The sequence below is a fragment of the Lissotriton helveticus genome, chromosome 7 (assembly GCF_964261635.1).
Source record: "Lissotriton helveticus chromosome 7, aLisHel1.1, whole genome shotgun sequence".
NCBI classification, from domain to species: domain Eukaryota; kingdom Metazoa; phylum Chordata; class Amphibia; order Caudata; family Salamandridae; genus Lissotriton; species Lissotriton helveticus.
The window spans coordinates 1,154,009,670-1,154,025,365 of NC_136068.1; the positions used below are offsets into that span (position 1 = coordinate 1,154,009,670).

The 15,696-nt window shown below is 45.1% G+C and overlaps 1 protein-coding gene across 1 annotated transcript in view; it reads left to right on the forward strand.

Annotated features, from left to right (window-relative positions):
• The window catches only part of LOC144770057 (ATP-binding cassette sub-family A member 10-like), a 1,719,125-nt gene that overhangs the window by 787,561 nt on the left and 915,868 nt on the right, over positions 1–15,696 (forward strand). Inside the window, exon 19 of the mRNA XM_078654288.1 lies at positions 9,244–9,445. Coding sequence (XP_078510414.1) covers positions 9,244–9,445 — 202 coding nt within the window. The remainder of the gene's footprint in view (positions 1–9,243; positions 9,446–15,696) is intronic.

The following is a 15,696-nucleotide window of genomic DNA, read 5'->3' on the forward strand; positions in this document are numbered from 1 at the left end:
ACCTTGTTACCAGTGGATTGCAGTTAGGTCCAGACTTGTTCATGATTTGTGTTAAATCAGAGATCTCTTGCAGCATTTATGGGTAAAGGAGGGAGTATTTAATGTTGAACTCTCAGAGGCATCACTTATCCTCTAGAGACAAGCCCCTCTGCTGCTGCACAGCGTGGCATAGTCAGGGAAGAAAATAACGGTGGCGTTATACACTTTCTTCTCCTCCAGCTTGCGTACCTTGCTCAGGACAGCATCACAATCCCTGTATGAAGCAGAAGAGAAAGGGTCTAGGACATGTCCCCGACAGCAGGCAGCTCACCGGCACTTGATGGGCCTGCTCCACAACAAAGAATGGGTAGAGTGCACCTGCCACTGCATCAGCCTCTTGTGCTCACTCTGACAGATCAACATCCTTACGTTGTGATGCTGGGAGTTGCCCTCCGCACTCTCTGCTGTTCTTGCTAGACACTTCACAAGTTCCGTTAGTTGCTACAACTCCAACGCTGCACTCAGGGTACTCGGGGGGACTTTGGCCAGTTCTTGCTCAATGTGGTGTAACTTGCAAGTCAGCCTACCATTATCTGCGTTCTCCAGAATGAAGTGAAAATGTTTATTGCCTTGACGTTAGCGTTAGAGGCAGTTTTCAACGTGGCTACTTGATACTATCGCCTTCTAGAGATGTATTGTACATACGTTGCTAACAGGGTGAGCATTTTTGGCGATTGTGAGCATCAAAAAAATTGCCGCTAACCAATGCAAAGACTGATTAGCGGTAATTCTTTTAAATATACCCTAGTGTTTGGTTGCATCCTAATGAGGCGGTTGGGACTGCTAACCGGGTGTCAATCAGTCCCATGCCTCTCAGTTGTCTCTTTAAATGGGCTGGCTCTAAACCTAGTGAAAGGGAGAGGAGTTAGCCTAACAGCTAGGGCGGTCGACCTTGAATCTGGGAAACTGGGTTTGAGTCTCTGCAATGACGCTGAACATCCTGTGATTCTGGGCAAATCACTTAATCTCCCAGTGCCTAACAAAGATGAATGTGTCCTCATGTAATGCAACTGGTGCTATGTAAAGGGTTCTGATACCAATTCGGGTCAAGTTTGTGCTATATAAAACTCTGTAAAAAAAAAGGGGGCGGTACTAAACAGAACTGTTTTATGGGGATGAACAAAGGATTGCATACCACCTATAGGCTGGCATTGGGCATAAATGGGGATCCCACTGACCTCTCAAAACAATTCTTGACCTGTGACAACTCTGAAGAAGGGCTGCCTTGCTGTCTGAAAAACCTAAAGAAAGACCTGACTTGATGACCTTGAACAGTCGCCCCCCAGAAGTGACTCCAATGGTAAGCTGGATGACAACCTGTCTGAGCTACAGGGACATAACAAGCTTCCACAGACCTCTGTTCTTGCAACTGCGCAGCTGACCAGTTCCAATTGGGCCTACCCTGGACCCTGTTGTTGGCTTCTGTTGGAGTGAGCCCTAACCCTCAAGCAGTCCCCCAGGTTTTAGTAACTTGGCTTGTGTTAGAGGGTACAACTATTGTTCCTAAATTGCAAGACCTAGAACTTAAAAACGTTTTTCCAACTTTCTGCCTGAAGAACCAGAAGAGAGTGTGACCGACATTGAAGCCACAGCCATCACCATTGAATTTCCTGTCATCTTTACCTAGTGAGTTTGACCTGTTGAAAGGGATCTTTTATCCAGGAAAAAAGTTTTTAAAACCGAACATGAAGGAGTTCACCGAGACTGCTGTTGAGCAGCTTCCAATCAACTTCCAAGCCTTCCTGGACATAGACTTCAGATTCTGCCTGCTCAGAACTTTCCCGCCTTCATCAATGACCAACCGGGACTCTGCTCTTCAGCTGACCACTATCGTCAAGCCTACTTCACTTCATAACTAGATGGTAGCTTGCCCAGCTGCCGACTCATCAATAACTACTTTTTCTCCATTCAAGTTTTTAAGTCAGAGGGTAAACTTTGACCCGGGTCTAACCTACTCACTGTATCCGCCTTGCGATCCATCACAGTCAGCCTTAACTTTTGATTTTGAACTGGTCTAACGCAACCAGATACCAACGGTTGGTTCTTTGAGCTTATTGCCCTATTTTTAATTCAGACTGTAAAGATTATTTTCTCCGCTTCTAATTATTGGATTTTTTTATTTTGGTGTAATTTTATTTATTTAAATATACTTAAATTGGTTTGGTATTTTACTTACGTTGTGTTTTCACCTAATTATTTGAGTGTTGGATGGCGAGGGGCAAGATGGCCGCGGACGGGTTGTGCTGAAAGGTCGCATCAAGACCTCTCTCCCGTCATCACCAAGTTGCTGATAGTTTTGTAATCTGTTAAATGACCCCCGATGGCCTCTGAATGCTGGTGGCAAGCGCGATTTACATCTTCTGTCGGTGTGGTATTTAAAAAACGATTCTTAGCGAAATTTCTCTGGTTAAAGGGAAGGCTCTGTGATCTTATGAGTTCCCTCGGCTCTAAAAGAGCTCAACACCAGCAGCCAGCTAAAATGCCCCCACGCTCTGCTAAAATCGATAAAGGAAAAGAAAAGGCAAAAGTGCAAGCGGACACGGGGAAAAATGTTCCTTCTGAAGAGGTTACGCTTCCTGCCAAGAATCCAGGGGCAATAAGGAAAACAGTGGCCCCACAGCAGAAGATGAAGACTGAGCCACGGAGTAAACCCAGCGCGGTCTCCAGCACTGATTTGAGCAGCCCTGCCGAGACGCATTCTGTGATGCCGGGAAGACTCGCTGACAGAACGGAAAAAAGTAAATCCAGGGAAACACCCCTCAGGCAGCCTACCTTATCGGAGGTCTTTACGGCACGATCAGCAGGGCAATGTGACGGAATCTCAAGCAAGTTCGGCGGTAGCAACCCGGGAGGTCTTGGTGATGGTGGAGGCGTCCTCGAGGACGCTGCAGACGTACTGAACGCTTCCCCGACCATCGCTAGGCAACAGCCCAGTCAGAGTGCTGTGAGTCGAGGAAGCGTCATCTCTGGGTCCCAGGATGCAGAACGGCCTCAGCAGCAGAAAGACTTAGCCTCTGACTCACTATTGGGAGACGCGATGCCGGAGCCTGTGGGGAGCGCATTCAAAGGTGAGACTGGGAGCGCTGATATGATGAGTGCTATTATGTCGCTAGAGGAAGAGCTGCGTGCCTCAAAAAATGCCAAGGCCACATGGGGGAGCTCAGTTAGCCTTGCAAACAAAGAAATGTGTACTGTTGGAGATCAGGAAATATTAAAAAAAGGTGATGTGGGCTCAGTCGAAGGGGAGCACCTTTACTCTGTAAATGAAGACTCTGACTCAGTGCAGCCTAGTGAGGAGACTTCAGAGGAAGAGGATGACGCGGACGAGGATTTATTGTCAGGCTCTAGCTCTTCCGGTACTGATAGGGGTAATGATACTACTCAGAAGAAAAGACAATTAAAACTGAGTAGACGGTTGGCAGGCTTCCCGGGGGGCACGGAGAAGCGACTCCTTTGGGACTATTCAGCAACCTCCCAGACATATCAGGAAGAGGAGTCGGCTGGGTCTTCAAAGCACAGCGCCCCATTTGATCTTTTGTTCAACATGTTAAAGCAAATGCAAGCCGATGCCAGATCAGTGAGCGGGAAAGCAAGGCAGGACTCTAAAAAAATACAATTGACTATGAAGAAGACGAATAAGCTCTACGATGATCTTGTTGGTAGAGTCACGGAGGTGGAAGAGCGAACGGGCAAGCTTGAAGATGATCTTGGTAACTGGCAATCGTTTAAAATGACACAGGAAAGGATGTCAGAAGACCTCCAGTGGAAAATGGAAGATTTCGAAAATCAGCAAAGACGCAACAATGTTAGACTCTTGGGTGAGGCGGACGGGCTGGAAGGGCAGGATATCACGCGCTTTGTGATCAACTCACTTGAGGGTGCGTTTCCGGAGTCCCAGTGGCAGTGGGACAGGGAGATCCAGAGGGCCCTTTCACCCAGAAGAAGGTGCACGGCGCAGAAGGAGGAGGTCAGGCGTCCTTTCCTAGAGCTATTCTAGTCTACGTAGGGAATTTTTTGTTACGGCAAGAAATTATTGACAAGGCGAGACCTGACAGTAAGAGATCTTTTCAGGGTACCACATTTTTTGCCAGGCCGGATTTTTGTCATGTGACGGTCGAGAGAAGGTGGAGGTTGAGGCAGTTGATGTCACAATTTCAGTCTCTGGGATCAGAGGCCTATCTATTGTTTCCTGCCAAGCTGAAAGTAGTCATGAAAGGGAGAGTCAGAATGTTTTTTATCAGAGATTAAAGCACAGCAGTACATGGAAGAGCTGAAAAAATAGGATGTACAAGGAATAAATCGAATTGTATTACTGGTTTTGTAGTGAAGTAGTAACACAGGAGACATGCGGGTCTTAAAAGGATCATCGGGTTGGGAGGGTTCTTTGAGGGGGTTATCAGTTGGAGAGCGGTGATGGGGGAGGGGTGCGACTGACGCAACCCAAAAACGGTCACGTATAGGTCATACCTGACCTATTTGCCTGTACCGGGGGGGGGACAGCAGGGGAGGTGAAGGCAAGGGAGGGGGTTGGGGGCTTTAAACACGGTTAAAATTGTTGGTTTTTCTGGAGTAATAACACACATTTTCACTGGGTGTCGGGCACAGTACAGGCACTACAGGCAGCGCATAAAGAATGTAGGATGTTCTCAAATTTTTTACATTTTTCCTGTTGTAGCACGGTTTATGAGCAGAGATTTGTTTGTCGTCTTTTAATGTCTTGTAAGATTGCTTCAATTAATGTATACGGCCTCAACGATGCTAATAAGAGATTGAAAGTAGCAGGATTGCTGAGAGCTTTCCATTTAGACGTGGTATGTCTCCAGGAGACCCATATCGAAGCAACACAGGTATATCTTTTGGATCAGTTGGGGTTTGCAGTATTAGCAGCCAGTAAACAAGGAACCAGGACCAGAGGGGTGGCAATCTTGGGGAGGAATAGGGATGTGGTGGTTCGTAGGAAAAAGGAGGATCAATGGGGTAGGTGGGTTATATTGGAAATATGCTTTAAAGGGGTAAGGTTTACTTTGGTTACAATATATGGCTCCACTGACGATGATCCTGATGTTTGGCAGTTTATGGACTCTGAACTTGCTCAGTGGCCAGAGCCCATTGTATGCTGTGGGGACTTCAACATCCATGACCCAGAAAGTTCATTCACAGAAGTGGGGGGGGAGATATGCAGGGAGAAAGAAAAAGACATACAGTGCACTAGCCAATATGGTTCAGCACAATTCTTTAGTTGACCCGTGGGTGAAGCGACATCCTTTCTTGGATGGTAGTACTTTTTTTTCCGCCCCTCACAAAATTTTGGTCAGACTGGATTACTTTCTAATTTCTAAGTCTTTAATCCCTGGTGTGCAAGTGGAAAAACAACCTAGGATTATCTCAGACCACAGCCCACTGGTGTTAACATTTAATATGCCTATGGTTCAGAGTAGGAACACGCAGTGGATTTTTGAACGTATTCTATTAAAGGATGGGGCTTATCAGAAGCATATGGAAGCTTGGATAAAAATTTTCTGGGATACTAATAGAGGCTCGGCATCCCCAGGGGCAGTATGGGACTGCTTCAAAGCTGGCGTAAGAGGGGAGACGATGAGCTATGTATTGGCAAGATGAAAAAAGGAAAGAATTAAAATAGAAGAAATTCGGCAAAGGCTAATTGTAGAAGAAGAAAATCTAGCTACAGCTATAAGACAGAATATCTCACTGGAGCCCTTTTTGCTTAAAATCATAGCCCTCAAAGGGGATGCTATAGAAGGTTTCAGTAGGAAAGCAGCTGAGAACTATCTGGTCAAAAAGCAGGATGCGTACGAACTGAGTGAGAGAGTTGGTCATATCCTGGCCGTGCGAACCAGGCAGCGCACAGCTGCAACCGATATCAAGGAGATTCTGGATTCACAGGGAGCTTCAGTTACAGATCCAGATCTGATAAGAGAAGTTTTCAGGAATTTCTATCATGAACTATATTCGTTGGGTGATACAAGGAGCCAGGACGAGATAGATAGATATCTTAGCGATATTCGTTCCCCTTCGTTGTCTCTTGAGGAGAAGGAGATATTAGATGCCCCACTGGGTTTGGAGGAGCTTATTGGGGCTTTGGGTAGCCTCCCCTCAGGGAAAGCGGCTGGGCCAGACCAAATTCCGGTTGAATTTTAAAAAGTGTTCCAAAATGTATTGTTGGTTGACATGTTTGATATTATGCTACACACACAATGGGGTGGTTTACCTCCAGAGTCCTGGGGCGGAGCGGATATTATTGTTATCGCAAAAAAAGGGAAGCCTCCAACACTTCCTGGTTCATATAGACCCATTACCCTGATGAATTCAGACGTTGAAACATATTAAAAAATGCTGGCAAAAAGGCTCGCAGGGAGTATTGAGCATCTGGTAAGCCCATCACAACACGGCTTCATACCTGGCAAGAGCACGACTCAGCATGTCAGAATGGTAGTCACTATGTTTGATGCTGCAGGGGTCCTGGGCGATCCTATCGCGGCACTTTTTTTTTACGCCGAGAAGGCCTTTGACAGGGTCGCCTGGGAATTCCTATGGGCAGTCCTGAGGTGGAGTGGCATAGGTAAAGTTTTATAACAGCCATACAAGCCTTGTATAACGATTCAACCGCGAAGATTAGAGTGAATAGGGAGCACTCAGAGGCAGTTAAAATTCTAAGGGGGACGAGGCAAGGGTGCCCGTCATCCCCACTGCTTTTTGCACTATATCTTGAGCCGTTATTACGAAGACTAGAAAGAAATGAAGGGATTCCACCAATGAAATTGAACGGCTGCACAGTCAAATCTTTAGCTTACGTCTACGATGTGGCTATATTAACCCCGGATCCAGACACAGCTATCAGGGGGGTGGAAACAGAGGCTCATTTGTTTGGCCAAGTGTCGGGCTATTGTTTAAATAAGTCCAAGACGCAAATAGTTAGGAACCATTTCACTAGGAGTAATGACACCAGGGTGGTTAGTTCAGCAACATATTTGGGGATTTCAATTTCCGCGAACTTGGATACTGTGGTCGAGATCAATATGGCTCCATTACTGGCTAAAGTTAAAAAAGACTTAGAGAGGATGAATAATCTGCATCTTTCTTTGATGGGGTGCACTAATTTTGTAAAAATGGTGCTCTTACCTAAGTTTCTTTATTTATTTAGATCGATTCCCCTTTTTTTTAAATCCAAATGGTTTAACACGCTGGAAGGCATTTTAAATAGGTTCATATGGGCTCATGGAAGAAGTCGGAGGGCGTATAGATTTATGTCTCTACCAAGAGAAAGAGGGGGTTGGGGCGCGCCAGATTTTAGGCTGTACTATTTGGCGGCTGCTCTGCAATACATGCAGGGATTGATTGGAGGGGGTGGTATCCTACAGAAAATAACAACTATGTCCAAGGAAGTATATGCAGTATTGTTAGGGCAAGAGGCAGAAAATTGTTTTTTGTATCATACTGAGCTAGGATACTTTAGAAGGAAACAGTCTAAGACCATCAGTGCAGCTCTTAAAATATGGAATGCCTTTCTGAAAAAGTCGGGCTTGGGAAGGTACAACAGATATTTTAAACTATATAACAATAAATCCTTTCCTCCAGAAATTTTCCCTGACTCAGTAATGGCTGCCTGGGAGGATAAAGGAATTACGCAGATTGGTGACTTAAGGAATCCTGAGGGAGAAGTACAGTTTGGGGACCTTGTAAGTAGATATAGCGTAGACAGAAGAGATTTTTTTAAGTATCTACAGGTCAGGAGCTTCCTGAGTAATAAACAGGGGGGCCCAGCAGGGTACAATTGTAATGATTTCATGGAGAGTATAAGTACCGGTGGAGAGTCTACGATTAGATCAGCATATGCGTACTTAGCAAGTGGTAAACCGGATGATATGGATAAATATAGGAGTAAGTGGGCAGAGAAATTAGGGGTTGAACCTGAAGTCTTCCAGGAGTCATTGGATATGGGCCGCACTATCCTGTGTTCAGCTCCCCTGCAATCCCAGCACTATAAGACCTTATACTCACTCTACCACATGCCAGCTAGGATCTCTAAATGGGGAGGCTCTGAGGGGAGGACTTGCCCCAGATGTAATTCCCCTGAAGCAGATATTGTCCACATGTTCGCTACCTGTCCACAACTACACTCTTTAATTAAAGATGTAGAGGGCTTCTTGGATAGGTCATTAGGGATACAGACAATCTTATCCCCCATTTGGATACTGTTGGGAATTGGATCCGACAGAAGCAATATTGTACAGACTGAATTTATGTTTTTGGCAATGGCAGTCTATAGATTAACTTTAGCAAGGGCTTGGCTTGACAAGACGCCCCCTCTTATGCAAATTTGGTTGGCAAATTTAATAGCTGCATATAATTTGGAGAAACCTATATATGATAGGAAGGGAAGGGTAGGGAGAGCTCGGGGTGTAAGAATATGGGAGCCTTTAGCTCGATGGAGGGTTGGGATAGGATAATATGATTATGATTCTGTTCAAATTTTCATTTTGGTTTAATATAGGGGGATGTCAGAATAATCAAAGTACAACGCTGTGGTTATAATTTTCTCTTTTTTTATTTTTTTTATTTCTGAAAATGTTTGTACTGTAATACTATAATGAACTTTTGTTTGTGGCGTAAACAAACTGCCGAATGTATAATGTGTGTGATGAAAAGTATAATAAAAACAGGTTATAAAAAAATATATATATTATTTGAGTGTTGCATAAACGCTTTATACATTGCATCTACATTAGTCCAAGCTACCAGGGTGTTAAGCATAGGTTTATTTAAAACAAATGCTCCAATTTCATACATCCCTATTCAGATAATTCCCTACTCGGAGACACTGCAGTCTCTTACGTACTGCAGGGTAGGTGCACCACCACCATTTGTTCCTTGTCCAACTAATGCAGCAGCATAGAGGTATGTTCCGACAAGATAGACAGAAGCCTATTTGGACCCCCAGTCCTTTGGTGTGCAAGCAGCTAATCAGCCTTTTTGTGTGACCATATCATTTGCTTCCCAGCCATGGCTTTTGCCTTGCCATCACTGCATGTCCCATCTCTGTTTGGGATTCTGGTGCTTTTCGATTTTGAAGCTAAATGCGTGCAGTCTTAGCAGACACTCAGCCTGACATAAAGAGAACATGTTCTTTAGTTTTCCAAAGAAATATGTGATGTCTTCTTAAGGACCTTCTTTCTTATATTACAGACTACGGGGTCTTCAGTCAGGAGCAGATGGAAGAGGAAAAAGATGACGGTGTTCCTGATGAAATGGAGCAAACTCTACTTTCACTTTCGGAAACAGGCAAGGCCACAGTCAACGGCCTAGCTCTATGGAGGCAACAAGTGTTAGCCATTGCAAGAGTTCGTGTCCTTAAGTTAAAAAATGAAAGTAAAGCACTGAGATCCATGTAAGTAGTATCCATATAAAGTGACAGGGTTGATGATGAGCTTGTGCAAAAAACAATATAAGGACCTATTACTCTTATCGCAGAGCATAATTCCTATGTGGATTTTTATGCTGCACTACTACTAGTGGTCTGGTGTGCCACACCCAGTTCTGGAGACAGTTTACTTCATTTTACTGGCCAGCAATTCCAGTCAGCAAAATCTCTTTGAAAAGGGGCTGCATTGCTGGACAAGTTTCCTAGCTCCACCAAATCCTCATGCAAGGTACAAGGGAAAGCATGTAATGCTTCCCCTTTTCAGGCAACATTCTCTACTGCCTTGCCCACCCCTTGCTTGCCTCCCCACAAAGAGGTCCTGCAAACACATGGTAAATAGCTACATTAAACTCATGAGAATCAGAAATATATGCTGAATAGCATCTGGGATCGAATTTTTATTTTCAGGAATTCTGTGGAGGCATTATGGGGAGCAATTTCGAACTCCTGCAGTTGCCCCAGAGAATGGTGCCAAACCCGTGATCTGGGTCATAATATTCTACCTTGCGCAATTTTGTTCAGATTAATTACTGATGCTCATTATTTAGGAAAACGTCTATTTATTCATAAATTAGTCATATTTATGTAATTACCATGCATCGCAGCAATTCATCTCGCAGTGTTCCACGACAGGGAAAGGGCAGGAATGAGCCGTACTTAACAATACAAGGTGCATTCCTGTCCTTACCCAGTGGTGGTGCACCATGGTGCAAGGTTGCCTTCGTTGTAAGCAGGATTGTTTTTGTGCTAGAAGGGGTCCCTTCCTGCACAAAAACAATCCCCTGAGGCATTTTCCTCTTTCTGTGTGTGCTGCATTATGCTCAACTGGGGTTTTGGCCCGTTTCCAGGTCTACCACTTATGGTAAATCTGTGAATGCAGCACAATCCATAGGTGTTATGTGGGAACACCTGTGCACCACCCCTAGAACATCTCCCTGGGACAGAATAATACATGCAATGATTTATGCTGCATTGCTTTACTCGAGCCACTCCAGACCACACAAGGTCACCTTGCGTGGCTTGACACATTGCACTTAGTAGTTGTGTCATGCTTGCAATCCGTTTTTGTTGCGCAAGTGCAGTGCAACTGCATGATAAATAAGGCACAAAATATAGTGTATGGCAATGCAAAGGGGTAGCCCAGTCAACCTCAGGACCTGGCAGCATTTAGTACAATAAACAAAGGTTCCCGTTGAGTAGAACAATAGAACACAAATAATGCTTTGAACAACAGAGACATTTCTTTTAAGAAAAGGAAAAGAAATGTAAAAGAAAAAAACAACCAACGACAGAATTATATCAAATGCATATATTATGGCTTAAATATATGAGTGTATCTATGTACACTGTACTGTAGGTTGCTACAGTCCTGCAAAAGTGGAAAAAGTGCTTGTGCAATGCTACATGTGCGAGTGTAGTGACTGTAAAACTTAAATAGAAAATAAAAACATTGCAGTGCTTCAGACATCTTCATGTTGCCTGTCAAGTATGATACATTTCTGAATTTCCATATATCCTGGGCAACCGGAAAGTTGTCTTAGATTATGTCTTAGTACAGGCAAATATTTAGAGCATCGATGTTTTGACCCAAGATAACGAGTTTACTGGAAACCATCTGGATGGGTCTTCATCAGGACGTTGGGGTGGGGCAACCCGTGTTATATTGGAATAATCAAAAAGGCCAAAACTGGTGTGTTGTCTAAAATTATTGTGCTCATGGCCATGCAAAACTCACCTAGAGTTGCGTGAAAAATCCAAAAGTTTATTGCTGTTAAGTTAGGTAGACGGCAACATGGCTCATCTACAGGCTTGAAAAATCATTGAAATTCTGAATACAGAAAGCACAAAAAGACAATTAGATTGAGTATATAAGGTGTGACCAATATACAGGAGTAAGTGAATACTAGGATTTCCCTCCCCTCAACAAACGTCTCTGTGCTGAATGACTAATAATCATAATGTAAACACAAAAGGAGGGCCAGGGGAAATTTAGAGACCAGCGGGTGTTCACTCCCAGTTAATATAAATTTCACACAGAAGAAACACCCAGTTCTAAAGAAAAATTAGAAACCTAACAGGGCAAATAAGATTCCTTTTGTAGGATGAAATCTCTCACCGACCAGAGGTGGCATGCTTCATCATTGGGATTCTATTCACACTGTGACAGCAGATCACGGTGTGGGCTACAACTCCTTTTCTAATCAGGAGAAGCTCTTTGGATGTATATGGTATAAAACACTATGAAGACATACAGGGTGGTGACCCTAGCAGAGAATGCAAAACATAAACAAAAATGTGGTGATAGTGATTAAACTGACTTCAGAGCAGGCGTGCAACTTTATTCTTGCATGCCTGTGTCAGGATTCTAAAGAGTGAAGAGACACAGCAGCAGTCAACTGACCCTGCTTACGTGTGTCATTGGTCAACTTGTTTCTGCCCAAATCCCCTCATTAGCGTTATATCAGCATTCATCAGGACCTTAGAAAGATTCACTTCTGCTCGAACAACTTGCATATAAAATAAAAAATACAGAACCAAAATTAGTGATCCCCAATGTTTCAACAGCGGATCCACTAGCTAACGACCTGTAAGGAGATATAAAGACAAATGGGTTACTGCAATAGTTTTAGAAACACCTAACAATATTGCTAGACCTGGCATCTTTGGCGTGGTTTCCTCTGACTTTTTTCCTCTACTTCCTGTATTTTTGATGCTGTGCTGGATTTCGTTTTTGCTGGTTTAGATGCACTTTGCCACTGTTGATAAGTGTCAAAGCGCAAGTGCTCCCTGAGTAAATTATTATTGTAATTGGTTATCCATGATTGGCATTTTTGTATTACCAAGAAGTCCCTAGTAAAGTGCACTCAGTGTGCCAGGGCTGGTGATTCAAATGCTACTAGTGGGCCTGCAGCACTGATTGTGCCACCCACATGAGTAGCTCTAAAATTGTGTTTCAGGCCTGCCACGGCAGTGCCTGTGTGCAGTCTGTGGACTGCCATGTCCACCTGGCCAGTGTCCCCACTGACCAGGCCTAACCCTTCCCTTTCTGTACACATTGCACACCCCTATGGAAGGCCCAAGGTACCCCCGGACAGGGTGCAGTGTATGTGAAAGGTAGAGCATGTGCTAGTGCAGGTGACATGCTCTGGTAGTGAATTACAGCCATTTTCGTTTTTCACTGTTGTAAGGGTATCTTGCCCATAGGCTATAATGGGGAATGCTGTGTACACTGGTTACCTGCATATCTTATAAATCAACAAAGGAGAGAGAAAGGGTATATCACCATGTAGGTGGGGAAGGAACTCCTGGTCCCCGAACTAAGTATAAGACAACAAAAAGAGGAGTGTCCCCTTGAGGTTCGTTACAACCTCTGTTCTATAAGGTGCATAGATTATACCCCAAATTTGGGACAACCTTTGTCCTTAGAAGACCCCTCACTCACCAACCTAGTTGGTGACATGCTTCATCATCGGGGTCCCACCCAGACAGCCGAGTGCCATCTGGGTGTGCTGCGACACCTGACTACAGTGGAGCTGGTTTTGTAGTTTTTATATGTGCGATTAGACTTAAAATAAGTGTGATTAAAAGTTGACCAATGCTACTCACTCAAGGTTTTTATTCTGGAGTGATTGGGCAACGATTAGAATATATTATGGGACACCCTTGCCTGGTTAGGTAGGCTGTTGGTGTCAGTAAAATCTCTGATTTTTGTTTGTTGCACTTGAGTTGTGCATTGGCCAGCCATTTAAAGATTGAAACTAAGCACTGTTGCGCCGCTGAGACGGAATAAGATGTTTTGTCCCAGGTAAACAGCAACTGCGTATCGTCCGCATAGGCCATGACCTTAGCCCCGAGTTCCTCTGCCAAATATATCAATGGCGTAACATAAATGTTAAAGAGGAGCGGGCTAAGGGAAGAGCCCTGCAGGACACCAGTGGTAACCAGCTGAGGGGAGGAGGAGAAAGGAGGGAGCCAAATCTGCTCGACCGGCTCCTCCAGGAAAGACCTAAGCCAACCCCAAACTGCTCCCGATACACCAATCTCTGCAAGTCGGGCCAAGAGAAGGGCATGAGAACCCATATTAAACGTCACTGAGAGGTCCAGCAAAATTAATGCTGCCCTCACTCCGGCATCGAGACATCCCAGATAGCCTCTACCACCTCTACTAAAACAGTCTCAGTGCTGTGGGAGGCCCGGAACTCTGATTGAGCTGGGTGCAGAAGTGCCTCAGACTCCACATATTCTGTAGATTGTTTATTGACCACCCTCTCACAGACCTTGGCAATAGCCTGGAGGAGGGAGATGGGCCGGTAATTCCCTGGATTAAGGGGATCCAGAGAAGATTTTTTAAGAAGAGGCAAGATCTTTGCCTACTTCCACCCCTGGGGAACCGCCGCTGTCTGAAGAGACAGATTAACAATGTAGTTCACCTCTTTATGCACACTCTCCACCACCGCTGCCAAAAGCCTGGCCGGGCAAGAGTCTGAAGGAGAGCTGAACTTGAGCCCCCTGAGGATTTTAAGAGATTCCAGGGGGTCAACTGCTATAAATGCTGACAGAGAACAGGTAGATTGCACCGCCAAAGGCCCTGCACGGGAGCCATTACCAAAAGGGAATGTAGCCTGGATGGCCTAAATTTTGTCTCTGAAACAGCGTGAGAGCGTATAACACCAGGCGAGAGAAGATGGAATCACACTCGGTTGAGCCTGTGGTGACGTAAAATTCTGCACTGTAGCAAAGATTTCTTTGGCATTGTTCCTGGCAGAATCAATACGAACTGTAAAGAATTGGCCTTTAGCTACGGCAATGGCCTCATAGTAAGATTTTTGCATTGCTCTGAGCTTCCTCTTGGCTATGGGGCAGTAGCCACCCCTGCGCCATGCTCCCTCCAAAACCTTGCAGTCATGCTTAGCAGCTTTAAGAGTCGAATTGAACCAAGGTTTAGAGGGCACATCTCTAGCTGGTCTGACGGGCCGAAGAGAGGCTACAGAATCACCGCCCTTGCCACCCAGCCAGTGAACCCCGACATACACTCCTCCAATTCACCTAACAGGACAGGTAAACAACCTTTACAACGCAACTTTTACCACGCAGTGCCTTTACGATGCAACTTTTACAACGCAAACCATTACAACGCATTGCGCTGGGGGGCGCTCTAGGATAGGGAATGTGTTTAATGTACTATCCAACACCTTCCCTACTATCCACGGGGACTGGAGTTGGAATAGTAAATGAAACTATTCACTATCCAGTGCCTAAAAGCACTATGCGTTGTAATGGTATGCATTGTAAAAAACGCGTTGTAAAAGCATGCGATGTAAAAGCATGCGTTGTAATGTCATACATCCGACAGGACAGGCCTAGAGTGCTCCAAAGCCTGTTTGAATTCCAGAGGGTCAATTTTCCCGAAGCTGGCTTCTGATAGGAGCGCACCTGTATTGCTGCGCTCGATACTGTCCAAGAAAAATAAGATACAAAATGGTCAGACCAGGCCACCGGGTAAGGATCCCTTATAGGGATAGGGAAATTGGACCTAATTGGGTCCAATATATGGCCAGCCCGGTGAGTAGGAAGGCGGACATGCTGGCTGAGTTGGGCCATATGTAATATGTCCAGCAGGTCAGTCACCTACTTGGTATCAGGTCGGTCCAAATGGATATTGAAGTCTCCAGAATCATATAGTGTGAGAACCTTACCGCCCTAGAGATGATAGCGTCGCGTAGTTCAGGAGAAATGGACCAGAGGGCCTATAGATCAAAGAGGCTCCCAGGGTAAAGTGGGCTGAGAAACAAATGCTAAAATCAAGCACCTCACAGCCTTCCCAAACGGAGGTGTCCCCCAAGCGAAGTTCCCATATATTTTTATATATAATGGCCACACCGCCACCTCTCCCCCCCTGGCGGTCGGCTCTTGTGTTCTTATAGCCTGCAGGGATGGCAAAGGAGACAATGGGGTCAGAAAAGGGGTCAAGCCACGTATCCGTAAGGAACAACATATCCTCCAAAAGATCAAATACATCAGCATGATGTTTCCTGAGAGACCGGGCATTGATCAAAGCTGCCTTAATATGGGAATCCTTTGCCCACTGAGCCAGTAAACAACCCTCGAACACTCAGCTCCCAAAGATTTTCGGGCAGCATGACTGGCGCTTGACGCTTCCAGGGCACTAACAGGCGCAGACGGGCTTGCCTTAGCCGCGCCTTCGGCACGCCAGAGGC